General features: G+C 45.1%; 2 protein-coding genes across 9 annotated transcripts in view; one reads left to right on the top strand and one right to left on the bottom strand.

The window, feature by feature from the left end:
* The first annotated feature begins 7 nt into the window (after positions 1-7).
* The window catches only part of cirop (ciliated left-right organizer metallopeptidase), a 23,679-nt gene continuing 6,023 nt past the window's right edge, over positions 8-17,663 (top strand). Inside the window, exons 1-17 of the mRNA XM_086196845.1 lie at positions 8-188; positions 1,486-1,879; positions 1,960-2,053; positions 2,157-2,208; positions 3,195-3,344; positions 3,416-3,541; positions 3,667-3,751; positions 4,120-4,265; positions 4,936-5,119; positions 5,199-5,268; positions 5,361-5,457; positions 5,533-5,640; positions 5,769-5,909; positions 6,072-6,181; positions 6,254-6,520; positions 12,248-13,523; positions 13,624-13,665. Coding sequence (XP_086052971.1) covers positions 1,501-1,879; positions 1,960-2,053; positions 2,157-2,208; positions 3,195-3,344; positions 3,416-3,541; positions 3,667-3,751; positions 4,120-4,265; positions 4,936-5,119; positions 5,199-5,268; positions 5,361-5,457; positions 5,533-5,640; positions 5,769-5,909; positions 6,072-6,181; positions 6,254-6,520; positions 12,248-12,323 — 2,085 coding nt within the window. The 5' untranslated portion in view covers positions 8-188; positions 1,486-1,500 and the 3' untranslated portion in view covers positions 12,324-13,523; positions 13,624-13,665. The remainder of the gene's footprint in view (positions 189-1,485; positions 1,880-1,959; positions 2,054-2,156; positions 2,209-3,194; positions 3,345-3,415; positions 3,542-3,666; positions 3,752-4,119; positions 4,266-4,935; positions 5,120-5,198; positions 5,269-5,360; positions 5,458-5,532; positions 5,641-5,768; positions 5,910-6,071; positions 6,182-6,253; positions 6,521-12,247; positions 13,524-13,623; positions 13,666-17,663) is intronic.
* Positions 11,837-17,663, bottom strand: part of LOC147238515 (scavenger receptor cysteine-rich type 1 protein M130-like) — a 26,332-nt gene continuing 20,505 nt past the window's right edge. For 6 of the 8 annotated variants that reach the window (XM_086196838.1, XM_086196837.1, XM_086196839.1 and 3 more), the window contains 6 exons: positions 17,219-17,521; positions 16,845-17,144; positions 14,819-15,499; positions 14,380-14,712; positions 12,606-12,691; positions 11,837-12,523 (listed from right to left, as the gene is read on the bottom strand). In XM_086196838.1, the coding sequence (XP_086052964.1) occupies positions 12,401-12,523; positions 12,606-12,691; positions 14,380-14,712; positions 14,819-15,499; positions 16,845-17,144; positions 17,219-17,521 (1,826 nt within the window). In that variant the 3' untranslated portion in view covers positions 11,837-12,400. The remainder of the gene's footprint in view (positions 12,524-12,605; positions 12,692-14,379; positions 14,713-14,818; positions 15,500-16,844; positions 17,145-17,218; positions 17,522-17,663) is intronic. The other 2 variants (XM_086196843.1, XM_086196844.1) reach the window with 2 other exon arrangements.

Below are 17,663 nucleotides of genomic sequence, written 5' to 3'. Positions count from 1 at the left end.
TTGGGGGGGTGGGGTGAGGTGGATAGAGGTTACAACTTTGTGACACGTGCTGCATTGTTCTTCTGTATTCAAATGTCCTGTGAAAGTTCAGGTTCCTGTGAGATCTCAGTAGCTCTCCCAAGGAACTGTGACGTTAGAACCTTCTTCTGCAGTTCAAGACCAACAGGAAAGGACCATCAGCCTGCAAGGTAATTATTTACAAGACTCTTTCTTTTCTTTTCTTTTTTTATTCGCCTTCTTTGTAAATCAGCAGGAGCGATAACGAGCCAGCGCATCAGCTCCAGCTAGCGGGCCTGACTTCTCGATAGCAGAGCCATCAAAGATTGAACTTAATCCACCGTTTGAAACCATCGAGCTCAGGAAAAATAGAATGTTGAAGTACATTTGTAGCGTTCCAGGTTGGGTGTCTAATGAAAGCTGAAGATCCCCCTTTTTTTTTTTTTTTTCCTTCTTTGCCACACTTGGGAATAAATTAAATTTTTGTGAAAGTAATGGTTGCCAAACCCCCGTTTTTATCCTGTGTACAAACTTTAAAAAATATATATACATAAAATATGCAAGTGGCGTGTAGATTATCTTCACTCACCAGCACCAAAAAAAAAAAACCCAACCCAAAACCTTTTAAACATTCATTCATCATTTAGCTGGTGGATGAAAAGAAGTTAATTTTGCAGTGTGACTGTTTTACATGAGCCTTGATGGCATGAAAACGAGCAATACCACAAAAATCCTCTCACTTTATCCTCGTGGATGTTCACTCGGAATTTGCAGACGTTCCCTTGCTGAGCCGTCGTGTTCACATGAAGCGGTTGTGACCTTGACCTTCCACCTCCAAAATCTTTTTTTTTTTTTTTTTTTTTTGTGTCATCCTCAGGTCCCAGTGGACATTTTTGCCAAATGCAGAGAAATTTAATCGAGGTGCTGCTGAAGTGTCAGGTTCATGTGGGGCGGCAGTGACCTTGGGCCAAGGCGGTCTTTTAAGTTCATCCAGTTGTCCCGGTGGATGTTTGTGCCAAATTTAAATAAAATCTCCCAAGGTGTTCCTGAGAATAGGGCAGGTGTCGCGAGGTCTTGAGATGACCCTGAACTTTGACCCCCATATGGTTTCTTAGTTCATCCTGTTGTCCCAGTGGACTCTTATTGTGAAATATCAAGGAAGTCTATTAAGGTGCTCCTGAAATATCACGTACGTGTTAGGTGGTGATGACTTTGACCCCTGACCATCAAAATCTTTTCAGTTCATCCGCGAGTCCCAGTGGATGTTTGTGCCAAAAATTAAGGAATTCTCACTCAGCGTTTCTGTTAAGTCGTGGTGTCAATGGGACGAGGACAACCCCAAAATGTAAGTTACCGTTAGCAACACGAGGTTAAGAGAAAACACGAATCGTGGAAGAAAATCAGAGTAACAGTAACCTCTGGTCACCTCACGTGCTGCTGCCGCAATCTCCTAAATGTGAACTTTTTCCTGACTGTGACCTAAAATAGGTTCCATCCATAACTATGGCTTCACCTCCATCCCGGAGAGCCTGGGTGGAGGTGCTGCTGGCGCTGGTGCTGCTGGCTGACCTCCCTGGATCCCTGCAGAAGTGCATCTTCGATGAGGTTCAGGCTCAGGTCAGCGTGGTCAGAGCCGGTCCCATCAGCCCACCCAGCGAGACCATGCTCGCGGCCCCGGCTGGCCCCGGATGGAGGGCATCGCCTCTGCAACGGCTGCCGAACGAATGGGGGGAGGTAGCTCCGCCCACTCCTGAGTCTCCTCAGCCAATACGCATCAAGACCTGGGTTACCGTAGAGAGCGCCAGCCTAACAGAGTCTGAGACCCAAAGGCTGAAGGCAGCCGTGGGGAAGGCAACTGGGACAGTGTCTTCTTTACTGTCAGGTGAAACACACACACACACATACACACACACACACACACACACTCGCTCTTTCTCTCTGACATGTAGGTTTCGTTGGCAGTGGTCAGAGGACCTGGACCTTTGCTGCTCAGTAGAGACATCAACAAATACTGCAAGTTTGTGTGGAGGAATCCAAGCACTATTAACTGCAACAGGTGTGTGTGTGTGTGTGTGTGTGTGTGTGTGTGTGTGTGTGTGTGTGTGTGTGTGTGTGTGTGTGTATCCTTTTGCCATATTGATCACATTGCCGTCTTTCAGGTGTGGAGGCGCGAACAACAACTACAGAACTGAGACCTGTCTGGATGTGACGGTAAGTATCAGCAGTCCTGTGTTTACAGATATTAGTACTAGACCAGAAATATAGGATACAACTCTTTTTACTGCATTTTATTCCCCCCTTTATATTATATGTATATTTTACTACAAAATGCATTCTTCATGTTCTGCAACTGTTATTTTTTTTAATTGTTTCCATGTCAGGGGAGTCCAAATCAGTATTAAACTGTGGTAGATGAGACTTAAAGGAAACGTCTCCATTTTGTGTTTTATTACTTCATATATGTTATATGAACAGTTTATTGCAAAATGCATTTCATATATTGTAAAATGGTTTTTTTCCTAATAGCTTCCAAGTTACATGTCTAAGGGACTCCAAATCAGTGCCAGATTGTAGTGTTAGACAAAGTTTATGGGACAGTCCTCTATTTTTGTATTTTATTGCCTCAGATATTTTATATGAATATTTATAGATACATTTTTTTCATTCTCTGAAATTTATTTCCCTAATAGGCTCCATGTGATGTGGCTGAGGGACTCCAAATGAGTATTAGATATGAGTAATGGACAGGAAATGCACGATAAACTTCTTTTTGTGGTATTTTATTGCTTCATATACTTCATATCAACATTTAGGTCGAAACTGATATATTTTTGTATGTGTAATATGTACAGTATATATGAACATTTCATTGCAATTTTCATATTCCTCAAGTTTTATTCCCTGTGACCCTCTTTGCCCTGAGTCCAATGGGACTCCAAATGAGTACCATATATTAGTACTACACCAGACGTATAGCAAGATATTGGTAGTGGATAGTATTGTGTTTTATTTTGTTTGAATATTTGAGCGAAAATGCTTTTTTTTATATATATATATATATATATATATATATTCAAAATTCTTGGATTTTTTTTTTCCAACTGCTGTGAGTCTGAGGGACTCCAAATCTACACTGAACAGGGAGCTTAGGACCTTGTCCTGACCCATCCTGTACCCGTGTCTTCCCGTCAAGTCAGATCCCTGATGATCACCTTGCAGGATGTCACGTGTTCCCAGAGGCCGATTCAACTCGCAGGTTCGTTCTCCGGCCTCAAGGTGCTGGGCTTCCTGACGTGGACTTTGTGCTGTACCTGCATGTGCAGGCCACCGACAAGTGCAGATCAGAGGTAACGTTCACTGTCAACGCCGGGATCCATCGAGACGTCTTCAATCATTCACTCCCTCCCTGTGTGTCCAGCCTAACGTGTTAGCTTACGCTGTCCACTGCCAGACGGACACTAGAGGGCGACCTGTGGCTGGGGTGGTGGTCTTCTGCAGGGACCGGTTGTTAGGAGCCACATACAGCCACCTGGCGTCAGTACAGGTGGGATAAATGAGATAAATCAGGAAAATAGGACACACAGTAGCAAAAAAAACACCTTTTTTTGTGTGTTGAGTCTCACACACACAACAGAACACAACTCAAGTGTGTGCTTGTGTGTTTTCCAGACTGTGATACATGAGCTGTTCCACGCACTTGGTTTCTCTAAAGAACTGTTCCACACCTGGAGAGACTGTTCCTCCTCTACTCAAGGTTCTAACTTCCTATTTTGATGTTATTGTATCAAAAGTCTGTGATTGTATGTAAAAAAAAAAAAAAAGAGAAAGGTCTTGGATACCACAGTTGTTTTGCGTAATTCGGCTATTTTGCAAAACCTGTGTGAGAAGAGAGAGAAATGAAAGCCATAAGAACTACAAATGTGCAGTATAATGAGAAAAACACATTAGTCTATTTCATGTACTTTTATTTGCAATGCTGAGATACACAGCAAGACAGACAAAGAAGTCCACAATTCAATCAGTCACATCAAAGTGGATCCTTTGATCTCCATCCACATGAAAGCTTGTGCACATTTGTGAGAAACTGCTGGTTTCATTGTATGTTTTTTTTCTGTCCTGCAGGGGGCGCTGGCTGTTTTCCCCGAGGTGGAGTGACTCACGCCGATGGATCAGGCCTGATGAGGATCTACTCCCCGTCCGTGATCTCCGCCCTGCAGCGACACCTCGGGTCAAATGACCCGGAGCTTGGAGGGCCCCTGGAGAACCTGGTGCTGAGCAGATGTCTGATACATTCACAGCATGCGGAAGCCCATTTCTATACACTAAACTATATAAATATTCCCATGATAAATCAGAACTGACAAAAAAAGAGTTCCGTTGTCATAATTTTGACTTTTCCCTCTCATAATTGTGACTGTTTATCTTCAAATGAATCTCAAAATTTCTCTTTTGTATGTCTTTATTCGGATTTTTCATTTCATTATTTTGACTCTTTCTTCCTCATTCATGACTCATCTAACGATTTTGACTTTTAGCTCAATTGTTACGTTTAATGTCACGACTTGGAGTTTTTTTTTTAATCTATGAAATGGGTGTATCTCATCATTTTAACTTTTTAATCTTAAAATGATGAGTGTCCATCTGTAATTATGACCAGTTATAGATTATTTTTTTGATCTCATAACTTTGATTCTTTGTCTTAAGTGTGACTTTACATCTCATTGACTTTTATCTTTAGATTATGACCTCTTAAGTCATAATCTTGACTTTTATTTCTAAAGTATCACTTTTCATTTCATAGTTAGGACCTTTTTTGCAGGTGTTTCTTTACTTTCGCGAAATATAGTTATTATTACGTTTTTTTTAATCTTGTTTTTTCCTTCTCTGGCAAAAATGGACTTCCGTACCTTACACAGCTACACTCTCACTTTCCTCCAGGATGTTCCTCCAGGCGGTGTATCCTCCCACTGGGAGTCCCGGGTCATGCGGGGGTCCATCATGGTAGCGGTGCTGGAAGATGCGACCACAGTCCGGATCGACCCGATCACCTTGGCAGCGTTTCAGGACACGGGCTGGTACACTGTCAATCTGAGCCGGGCACAGAGTCTGGTCTGGGGGGACGGTGAGGGAACGGCGATGATCGATGGTCCTATAAACTACGCTTGTATGGGAACAGCTGTGGACTTTGTGTCTCGTTAAAGGTGCAGGAGACCCGTTTGTCCCCCCGTCAGCCTGTCGGGACAACTCCTCGTCCTACTTCTGCACTGGCAGGTAGAGCTGAGCTTTCAGTCATGCACAACGCGTCTGAAATTTGACTTTTAACCACAACTTTAACTTCTCGTTGCACAATTCCTCCGTCACAGTGGACTTGGATGTCATTATCTTCACCTCCACAAGGGGGAGTGCCAGACCGATCCGTACCTGGAGGGCTGTCGCGTGTACAAAACTCTCAAGAACGCAGTAGGTTTTTGTTCCCGTCATGTGGTTTTTGAAGTGAATGTTGTTGAATCCCTTCCTTTTGTGTGTGTACTTCAGAGAGAGTGCTGGAGGAAGGAAAACCACAAAGATTCAGCTGAAGAACACCGGAGTGGCGAGATCTTTGGCTCCGACAGCCGCTGCTTCTTCTCTAGTCTGACCAGACAGGTGAGTGTGTGTGCGTGTGTGCGTGTGTGTGTGTGTGTGTGTGAGTGTGTGTGCGCGTGCGTGTCCGTCTATGTGTATGAATTCTCATCGCTTCTCTTATCCAACTGATGAACTGATCCACCTTCCAGAACCAGAGTCAGTTTCGCCCCCTCACCAGCGCTATGAGGATGGGGCGCTGTTACAGACACAGGTGTACTGGACCCAACAGATACCAGGTCCAGGTGTCTGGTTCTGACTGGGTAGACTGTCCAGCGGGAGGCACCATTCAGGTAACGAGTACACAGTCAGTATTACAGTATTATTACTACTAATAATAGTAATTAGAACCAAGCTGCTCAGTGAAAACGTGTTTGTCATGTGACCTCAGGACGATCGAGGAAAACCTATCATACGTGAAGTCGTCATATTGTATTTTCTCTCTTTTTTTCCAGGTTCTAGGATATCAGGGTTCCGTGTTCTGCCCTGACAGGAGGTTGTGTCTGTACCCTGATGTTGCTCCTCCCTCAAACGATGACATCACACTTCCTGCTTCAGCCACAAGGTAAAAACGACCTCCGACAAGTGAGAATGCTCTTCCTGACACAACCATCTAACCCATTCATGTGCTGTTCAGTGGTCCTGATGGGAACCCGGTCCGGGATGGGACCTGGTCTGACCCCGGATCCGCAGCTGACCTCACCGTTGCCATGACGCTCACCTTCACTGCTGCTGTGATTCTCCTGGCTGCTGTTAGGTTGTCATACAGGAAGTGTTGCCCCCGCAGGGTCCAGATCCACATTACCCCGGAGGACCCAGTTGACCCTGGAGGACCCCGGTGGCCCCAGAGAACCCTGGTGGCCCCAGAGAACCCAGGTGACCCCAGTGGCCTCGGAAGACCAAGGTAAACCCCAGGGACCGTAGCAAATCCACCTTGAAAAACCATCCCTTTGAGATGATAAACACGTGGTCATGTTGTACAGTCAGATGAAGATTTGTTGGTCACACCAAGAGAATGTAAAAAAAAACCCAAAAGATTTGTAATTCGTTTAAAAAGGTGTTTGTTTGTTTTTCCGATTGCTTTCCAACTTTAATTTAAATAACTTGAAAAGACAAGTCCAGGTAATTTTGTTAGAAAAATAAATGACCTCAACTTGTCTTCTCATGACTTTGATGATGTGGGATGATTCTTTAGAACTCCAGCTCAGAAAGAAAGTCTTTTTCTTTCGCTCATCAGACGAGAAAGTCAAGCTTTAACAGTTAAAAAGTGACAATCGATGCAAAACTGAACTGCGCTTTTATTAAAAAAGAGGATAAATACAAACGGTAATTGGCTTTTGTTACTTTAATAACTGAAGAGTTGACAGCGGCGTCATTTACCTGGCCAATACTGAAATACCTTTATTCCAAGTTATCGTGGTATTAGTTCATACGTTGTGCTCAGTTACTACATTATTATCAATTGTTACATCAGGAATTGAAAAAAAAAACTTCAACTTATTGGCTTTTAGTCCATTATCAAAAGCTACACACCCGTTTTTATATTGTAAGGGTTAAATTTGGATTAAAAAATAGTTTTTATTGTTATACATTACTATTATTGGTAGTAGTAGAAGTAGTAATACTAGTACAAATTTTGGGGGCACAAACGAACTCATTTCAAATCAAGTTCATCTGCATGTTGGAAGTCCTGACGTAAAAATGATGACAAAAAGTTTTTGTTCTTTTTTTGTTTGTTTGTTTGTTCAAAATCGCGGAAGACAGTTTCCTATTTACGGTATCACGGTATATTTTACTGTGCTAAGCTGAAAGATGCAAGAAAACTTCTATGTTATGGTTATGCACCAAGGATAAGAGGTGGTAAAAATATTCATAGCTCAGTATATCGCGATACTTCCGATGCGGTGTCTATAATTTTACTACAACTGGTGTGAACACATTCAGGCTTTGTCGAGTTGTGAATGAAGCTGAAACTAAAAAGTTGTTATCCGCTGTTTTCGTCCTACGTAGGTTTCAAAGTGTAAAACTACAATATCGTGTATAAATACATCGTCCCTGCTTTCATCTGAGTATTTTTTTCGACGGGTGTATGTCACGCTTTTGTTCCTGAGTGGATCGAGTTGATTTTGTTGTCGTTTTCTTCGGTGTCTATTGCGGTATGGCTTCTTGAGCATCGATGGCGCTCGTTTGGCACGTCGGCTTCCACACAGGGATAGAAGTTTGTCTCTGAGCCACGCCGGCGGGGCAGATCGCGTACGGGGAACTCGTCTGGCTGCATTCACGTTTGAGTTCCAGGCAAACAGAGCAGAACTCCACCTGGCACCGAGGGCGACGGATGTTTTTAGTGTTGCGTACTGTGCTCCGCTCTCCTGCCGCGCGTGGGGCAGGCTCGGACAGAGAGGCAGGCGGCGACCCCCGTCACGTCAGGCAGACTATGGTCTTGCAGGTCTGCAGGAGCTCCAGGACCTTGTCGGTGCAGTCGTCATTGTTACGGCGGTCTGAGCGGGGTCCTCGACCTTGCCGGCGTCCGTGACACTCCCAGGAGAAGCAGTAGTTCTTCTTCAGAGCAGCGGAGCAGACGCTATTTACCTGCGTAAATAAAGGGTAAATACATATAGATTTTTAATGTCCGTCCTTCTCCGAGTCCATACATCCTCTGTTAACTTTAGCGTCTTGACATGTGACGTTTCCTTAATTGGGTTAAAAAAAATGCACAGGGATGAATTTGGAAGACGTGAGCTTCCTCCTCCAGCTGGCTGAGACGCCACGACGTCAAGGAACCAGGAGTGAGGGCGTGACCACAGGACTTCTCCGCTCTGAGACAGCCTCGCAGACTTCTGAGGCTGAAGTCCATAAAAATAGAAACGGCAGTGAAACGCAAGTGATACCTCAAACTTGGATCATCTTATGGGATGTTTGCAGTAATATAGGAAGTACGCGGCTCTCCTTGCTTGCTGCTCTTTGTCTCAGGAAGTTCGAAAAAAAAAGAAATAATCTCACGCACGTTTCTTTAAAAAAACAACTTTTGAGTTACTAAATTAATAAAAGACAAATGAAAAAACTGAGGAAGATTCAGTTCCCAAGATAAATTAAAGTGAATATGCAACGCACACACACACACACAAAAGAAGTGCGTTGTCTTTACAAACACAAATTCACATATTTAGAGGAAATTTAATTGAATTTGCCCGAGTTCAAGAACATTATATGATACAACAGAAAATAAAAAAGTAAACAAAACAAAAAACCGTCCAAATAAAAAGTGGAAAACTGGTTAAAATTAGTATAAGGGTTCCTAAAACTCTTTTTCTGTTTGCAAAGATGTCAAATAAATATTTATATAAGGAGAAATATTGTCTTACCTTTGTCGCACAGTATTTTAAAAAGTAGAAGAACTAGTTTCCCATATATTGAAATATAATATTCATATACTGTATTGCAGTATATTTTTCCAGTATACTCCACTATATTTAGTTTCCTAAGAGAGACTTTCATGTCTGTCTTTGCTCTCTAAACTCTGACTCTCCTGTTCTTGGTGCTGACTGAATTCTACCACCTGACAGACTGAAGGCTCATATTGGTGATGGATCCATAAATGTAGGAAGGTCTTGTTTCAATGGCAGGAACCAATCAGACCAGCCTCCTCCTGGTAAAACAGCTCTACTCATCAAGCCCCTGACCCCAGACTCTTCTTGGTGAACTGATCAGAGATCAGATTAGTAGAGAAGCAGTGACACAAAGGGAAACTTCCTCATTCCCCGAACGCAGCTTCATCAAACAGAGCAGTTGCTAACTGTTCACCTGCAGTAGTGAAGTCTTCAGGACAGGAAGTTGATCAAACATGGGAAGTTTGACTCTGATCAACCAGGCAGGGAGGAGTTATCAGAGTGATTGTTGTGATGAATCATCAAACTCTCCATCACGCCGTGGTCTCAGCGTTTGACCTGAAGTCCCAGGCTTCAAGGGTTCTCACCAAACTCAGGGTGGGTCTGACCACATCTTAAGGAAGTAATTCCACCAGTATTAAACTCAACGCCATGTCTCACTACTACAGAGACCCCTGATTCTGAGGTGAGTCATTTGGGGACTCTTCTTTTGGTCCTGGGTTTGAAGAGATCAGCAGCCTTGTTGGAGTCATTTGGGATGTTCCTCTCAATGGACAGCAGCATTAAATCAGAGAGCCTGTCTTCTCCTGAGCTGGTCCTGGATCAGCTTCAGTTTCGAGAGTCACCGTTCCACTGAAGCAGAGGTCACTGGCAGTGTTGCATCACCTGGGAGGAGCCTGTGGCTCTCAGTCCACTGTGTCCATGTTGTTGGCTTGAAGGCAGCTCAGCGTTACTGCACATTGTTGTTTTGGAGAGTTCCAGATGAGGAGAACTTATGATAAAAGCAGCCAACACCTCCAGCACAGAGAGGCTGTGAGAGACCTGCCACACCTCCAGTGACCTGGGCTATGATGGCAGTGGTGGGATTTGAACCCACACCTCCTCAGAGACCAGAGCCTAAATCCAGCGCCGTAGACCACTCAGCCACACTTCCTCACTGAGCTGTGCTTTAGTTTGGTTTGGTTGTTGTTCAGTGAATGTGGATGAATACACAGGAGAAGTTGAGCATGAATTTGTGTTCCCTGTTCATTTGAATATATGCAGGAGTATCTAACCCTAAAAGAACAGCGCCATCTTAACAGCAAGTGACCACAGTCACATGAGCGATCACATGATTGAGAAATGACAACAAACACACCTTCATCTTGGACAAAAACATAACATCAATGGTGAATCACAGATAAGACACCAGTGGTAAGAACACTAAAGTGCTGTCAAGGAGAAACATGATACGAGCAAACACACACACAAGTTCAAGAGAGAGAACTCTCCCAGAGGGAACCACTCAAAGGAGAACCATAGAGATCATCAGGCTGGATGACCTCATCAACATGAGACAGGTGGATAGGAAACAAGCTCAGAGATGTCAGGAACATGAGATCCAGGTGCTGAGAAAGCTTCAACTGGTGAGGTTCCAGAACCAAGAGAGAGGTGGAGCCTGCATCACCTACTGGAGCTTTTAGTCAAAGGTTCACACTTGGATTTGAATGCTTTTTGGAGAGACAACGTGCAGGGAGGGAGTTTGGTGATGAAGAACAAGTTCCTCTCAGCTTTAAATGGAGTTTTCAGGAGTCAAACAAACGCTCCTCTGATCCGTTGTCAGATGTGTTCTCATTGCACCACAGCCCTCCAGGTTGAGGGTTCTGATCCTAGTCAGACACATTGACTGTGATGCTGCTGAGCCTGAAGGGAGGATGAAGAAAGGAGTGTCTGAGAGAGCTTCACCAGACAAACTGTCCAGTTGAACAACAAATACTAGTCAGTATTCATGTTGCTGCTGTGACCAGGATTCAAACCAGGGCTGCTGCAGCCACAACACAGAGGACTGACCACTATAGGATCAGGGCCTCCTCAACAGCAGCTTGAGCTTCTGTGTCTTTGTCTCATTGAGACATCAAAGACAATTTGTGTCCACAAAGAAATGCATTGAGAAATCAAGGTGAGATCAAAGAAAGAATTCTAAGATCAAACACCAAACTCTGAGATCAAAGGTTGAAGTTCCCCAGGGTTCAGTTTTAGCTCAGACCCTCTTTAATATCTATGTACTGCCACTTGTCATCAGGAGACTCAGTATAAACGTCCACAGTTCTGCTGATGTCACACAGCTGGACGTCGCCATGTCTCCTGATGACTTCCTCCACGTCACCTGTTGACGTGACAGGACTCGACCAAACGTCATTTTTTGATGAAGAGGCTGTGAGACTGAGTTGGCTCAGTAGAGACGACTGGACAGCAGCAGGACAGGAGACAGGAAACAGGTTTGGACCATCTGGGCTCCACCCACTTGTATTTATTGAAGGAAATTATAAAAATCAACAAAGTAGGAAACGTTGGTTTTGCCAGTGGGTTTAAATCATGATTTATATTTTAGTGTTTATCTGTTTATTCGTCCAAGAGTAGAAGAAGTGACTCTGAGTCAAACTGGAGTCCTGGGAGATCAGGATCAGGAGGAGCATTCAGGCTGAGGTCATCAGAACAGTCAGGATGTGCTGACTCATCATCAGTGGGAATCTCAGTGTCCAATGTTGTGTAGTGAGGGACAGCACGGTTGCTGTGGCCTGATGTGGAGATGAAGGAGTCAGTGAGACACCATGAAGACAGACAGCATTGGAGGAGAACACCTTCTTTTATTACTTCAGCACTGGCAAGAAGTGGAAGCATCAGCAGAACCACCGCAAAAATAGAACACTTTTTTTTTTACACATTTTTCATGTCACCAAGCACTCTGAGCTCAACTGCCCCCTTCTGGTGTAACTACGCATGTACAGGTGAAACAATGACACTCATACCAAAAATAGTAGAAAATCATGGCGCTCATTATGACATCACACTAAATACTTTCACTCCAGACATCAGGTCATGACACAGGGAGTTTGATGTACAAATACTGGAAAAGGGATGTTTCTGGTTTGTCATGTATGGAGAGATAAATGAGCCATGACCACAGAGATGCAGGATCAGAACTGAGAACATGGAGTTCTCATTTCAGGGACCTTCAATAACCTTTGATCTTTTTGTTCAAACAGGCCAGAACTGAGACTTGACCTTGAGAACAGAGATGGACGATCAGGAAAACACGAGAGAACCACAAGACTGCAATGAGGAGCTCTCCTGTTGCTTTAAACATCATCACGGTGAAAGCAGAAGAAGCCTGGAGCTCAGTTGTGGCGGCGCTGCAGTCACACGTCCGTGGTGTCTTCATGGTGAACTCCAGCCTCCTCATCAACCAAGCCTTCCTCTGTCGCATCACCAGCGTTGAGTTCAATGTTCTCCTGGTGTCCTGCCCGCCGCTCCTTTTTGGCCTGGAAGACATGACAGCTCACACCTCCAGTTCTGCTGAAACAACTGCTCATAGCCAAGAACTACGAAGCTACGTCGTGTTACCTTGAAGTAGCGGTAGAAGAAGACAGCACTTAACCCCAGGATCAGATGGTGGATGAACGCTCTGATGATGAAATCACTTGTAGGCACTGAAAAACATTTAAAGTCATCACATTTGATCGATGACATCACCACTGATCACCACAGACATGTTGATGGTTGAAGATTCTTGATGGAAGGCTGCATGTTAAGGAACACGCTAACTTTTAGGAGAAGTCTCTGATTGTCCATCATCCCCAGGGCCAGACTAGAAGATGGAGACCCTTCTCTAGGAGCTGAGACTCATGCTAGTTAGCTTAGCACAATGCATGGTAGGGGGTGGGAAGTGTTAGCATAAAAGTCCCAAACAATGGTTGCTGTGTAAGGAACTGAAAAAAAAAAAAGACCATAAATATTTTAATATAAAACAGACAGAAAATGTTGTGTTTTAACATCAAACAGTGACCCCCCATCTTTTATTTTGAAGATATCACATTGAGAGCTGAACTCACGACACTGACTTGAACAGTGAGAATTTATTCCACCCGACCAGTAGGCGGAGCTCTAACTCCTACGTGGCTTAGGCTGAGAGATTTTTCCCACAGGCCCAACGAAGCATCAGAAATCAAACGGCGCTGGCCTTGAGAAGACGTTCATCCATCGTTTGTCTCTTCATTGTCCCTCAGTCTGGAGCTACACCTGCATGAATATATCTGGGGTTGTGTATCACTTTTGTCAGACATTCTAATTTTAGAATCACACACATAGCCGGGACTACTTTCCTGACTGGGCGCAGTGATTTGGCACAGCACCTGAAATTTCAGCCACCAAAACCAAATGTTTGTTGGAGCAGGAGAGCGACTGCTGCTACTGATCATGGCCGACTTTGGAAGAGAGGAGGAGGAGGAGGACTGCAGGACAAACCAACATCCTGATCCTGAGGTAGTTGATGCTAACACTTCCCACTCACTACCATTCATTATGCTAAGCTAACCTCATGCAGTTTCCTCTCTCTCTTTTTCCTGTTTGTTCCAACTATCAGTTCAAGTCTGGGGCCTCTTGCAACGAGATCACTTCCTGTCAGGTGAGTTTAGACACTGAGTTTGAAGTGGGACCTGCACGTGAGCAAATGATAGGACTCACAAATGTTTCTGGAGACTGGAAGGGAAAATCACAATGAGCTAACACTTCCCACCCACTACTATTCAATGTGCTAAGCTAACTAGCGTGGGTCTCAGCTCCCTAGACAAGGGTCTCTATCTCCTTGTCTGGTTCTGGGGATGATGGACAAGAAGCAGATTTCCCAGAAGGTTGGTGGATTCATTTAACAGACTACTTCTACACCTACGCCATCGTTCCACTATTATTCTGAAAATGACAACAGTCCAGATTTAATCAGGATTCTATAAAGAGTTTAGTCTGGGTGGGTTTTCAGAACTGAGCATTTCTCAATGAAAACGTAGGATAGACCAATATTATTTGGGTTTGAGGCTTTTCTATCATGAATGAACTTCAGGAGGAATTAAAACTGTGGAGTCTCACAGTGTGAGACACTTTAACTGGACAGGAGACAAACAAATGACAGTGAGCTTTAGCTCCGCCCTTCATCTCTCAGACTAGCCTAGCTAGTTAGAATTAGCCAGCTAGACTATTTTCCATAGTCATGTTTACAGCTTCATCAGAATGTTGTCATTTTCAGGATGAAAACAAGAAGCAGGAGAACAGAGGAGTAGAAAGTGCATGTAAATGTAGTCAGGGTCACATTCCTCTGTCTGACTCCAGCTCGTCCTGTTGTCACCTGCTATGATGAGGTGGAGCTCCTGGCTCTCAGAGGAGAAGTGATGGGGGAAAACATGGGACAGGTGATAAACACATCTGAAGTCGCCTCGGTGGGTGTGGTCTGCTGCTGAGAACAGGAACCGGGCGGAGTGATTGAGCGCTGGTAGGGTGTAGTTCTGTGCTGTGCTGGAGGTGGAGAAGATGAGCTGGAACGCGCCTCCTGGGTACTGTGGTTCAACAGAGCAACTGATGGTAAAGTTGGAGCCCTGGAGCAGCAGAGTCTCCTGCTGCCTCACCTCAGAGACGCCGTCAGTGAAGGCAGAGAAGGAGATGTTTGGCTGGACCAGCAAATCTGTGGAGGGAGGGGGGGGGGGGGGGGGGGCAGAGGAAAGGCTGACTCAGCAGAAGTGCTGGTGTCACTGAGGAAGCAGCAGCTTGTTTGGAATGTCCAGTTTTACCTGAACACACCACCATCAGCCTTGTATCACTATGAACTTTATCATTCTCCAGTACACACTCCCGCAGTCCAGATGCTGACTGGACACAAGAAGACCTGATCCGCCACACAGACCTGGATAGTGAGTCCCGCCTTTCATTTGTTAAAGCAGCAGAGCCACAATTCATCTGTCTACACACTGCAGAGGCAGACTGGTGGAGCCATTCAGAACCCCCAGGGGCCGCTGGTCTCCACTCTCCCCGGTGTTTGATCTCCAGGGTTCCAGCACAGCGACTGGGCTCTCCCACCATCCTGACTCCATCAGGCTCTGAGCAGACACAGGAATCATGAGTGGTAGAAGTGAAGCAGTGAGATGAAGCAGATCCATGACCTTCACCTGAGCAGACGAGGCCAACGCTTTTCCCAGGTAAGCAGGTCTTCCTCACTGAGCCAGACCTTCCACAGTTTAGCAGAGCAGATTCATCTCCACCACACTGGAACTTTCCTGCCATGACTGGGGTCTCCATGTCTGTATACGGGCCCCCCTGGAGGAGGGACGGAGCCCCACACCCCAACTCTCTACACACCACTTCTGCATCCTGCAGGCCAAAATCCTCCTCACACACAGAGGACCACGACTGGTTAGACTTCACCTCCAGTCTGCCTGAGCACAGACTGGACCCCCCCACCAGCCTGACAGACTCTGTGGAGACATCAGGAAATCATCATTATTATAAGAGTCACCCATTTTCTCAGCTACTCATCCTGCTTAACCTCATTGGAATCACAAGAACCAAGAATGTAATTTGCTTCAAATTCATCTGGGAAGCTTAATAATATGAGCACATTTCATTGATAACTCAACTGAATCCAAACTATCGTTGGTTGTGTTCCTCAAAAATCTTCATCACAGTCTGACAAAGTCTGCAAACAGCACTTATTTCATCTGCCTTGTTACTTGCTGATTTGTCTTTTAAACCAAAGAGTAACAAAATGTCAGCTGTCAAAGCTGCAGGTGCTGCTCTGACCTCATCCACCATGACAGTCCATCTTCTTACTGAAATGGTGACGGCGCATGGAGGTGACAGAAGTGGAGACAATCAATCACTGGATCAAGACTAAGGGCTGGAATATTTATGGATCTGCCACCCAGATTTGAGATGCAGGTTCTGAATTTGCTGGATTCATGTCCAAAGAACGCTGCTACAACTCAGGATGGTACAAAGAATGTTCATTATAATGATCTTGTCAGAGCTGCTTTGAGATTCTGACTGAGTCCAGTGCTTCTGTTTATAGGGAACATCACTCTGTCCTGGAGCATTCCACCACTCACACACCTTCCTCTTGTTATTATTTGTTTAGGCTTCACCCACACCCACACCCACACCCACACCCACACACAAAGACCCTGGTCTCTCTGCTCATTTTTTCATGACTCTCTTTTGTTCAAGCATTGTTCCGTGAGAGAACTGCAACAGGGGATTTGAGTCATGGAGTAATTAATGTTAAGCACATCTGGAATCAGGCGGCACGGTGGTCATGGTTTAGCACTGTCACCTCACAGCAAGAAGGTTCCGGGTTCCAGTCCCAGCTCGGGCACGGGATCTTTCTTTATGAAGTCTGCATGTTCTCCCTGTTCCTGTGTGGGTTCTCTCTGGTACTCCGGCTTCCTCCCACAGTCCAAAGACATCAAGAGGGGACGAGGCTGATTGATACTCTAAATTGACCGTAGGTGTGAATGTGAGAGCGAATGGTTGTCTGTCTCTATGTGTTGGCCCTGCGATGGACTGGCGAACTGTGAACCCCGCCTCTTGCCCGTAGCTGCTGGGATGGGCTCCACCCCCCGCGACCCGACAGGAATAAGCGGAAGACAATGGATGGATGGATGGACATTTGGAATCTCTGGTTCACATCATCATCATGACCCTCGTCAAATTCAGAATATCATCATTGTCAGAATAACAGAGGAATATTTGTGTGCATGTCAACAACCAAAGTCTACTTGTCCTGGATCACAGTCACATGACTGTTAGTGTCAATCATGTTACCTGAGCAGGTGATTTCCAGGATGGTGGAACGAGAAGAGTTCCATGAACTCACACACTCCTTCAGTGTTGATGTAGACTGAACACAATCAGAGTTGATGGACCACATGAGTCGTTCTGAGGACTCGTCTCTCTCCTGTGTTGAGACAGCAGAACCGCAGTCCAGCCGTCTACATATCACATCTGCTTCCTTCAGGGTCCAGGACCAGGCTGTCTCTGCTGCTCTCCACTCTCCCAGGTGTTTCACCTCCAGTCTACCAGCACAGTGGTTTGCTCCTCCCACCAACTTGACATCATCAGGGTCTGAACAGAGACAAGAGGATCATTAATACATGAATATGGAACAGGACTGAGGAGGACCTGAACCAAAGCTCCACCTGAGCAGATGAGTCCAACTGATCTGCCAGGTGAGCAGGTGTTTCCAGACCCTGAGAGTCCACAGTCCAGGAGGGAAGATTCATGACCCTCACACTGGAACTCCTGAGCCCAGAATGGAGACTCTGCTGGACCAAAAAGCCCCCCCTCCAGGACTGAAGGTGTCCCACATCTCAGCTCTCCACACAGCACCTCTGCATCCTGCATGTCAAAGTCACCTTCACACACTGAGGACCACAGCTGGTTAGATTTCACCTCCAGTCTGCCAGAGCAAAGGTTCGACCCGTCCACCAGCCTGACAGACTCTGAAAAAGACACCAAGAGGCAGATTCATGATGAGAATGAATTCATGTTAACATGAACTCACCTGTTCATTACTCTGACATGTTAACTAGCAAAAATCTGAGAATGAGACAGGAAAACATCGCTTTCCAAGGAATTTATCCT

This window comes from Aulostomus chinensis, chromosome 24 (assembly GCF_037954235.1).
Source record: "Aulostomus chinensis isolate RoL2024-O1b breed Wild chromosome 24, RoL_Achi_v1.0, whole genome shotgun sequence".
Lineage (NCBI taxonomy): Eukaryota > Metazoa > Chordata > Actinopteri > Syngnathiformes > Aulostomidae > Aulostomus > Aulostomus chinensis.
Note: the sequence above shows the minus strand (reverse complement) of the source record. Positions and strands in the feature narration are given on the sequence as shown.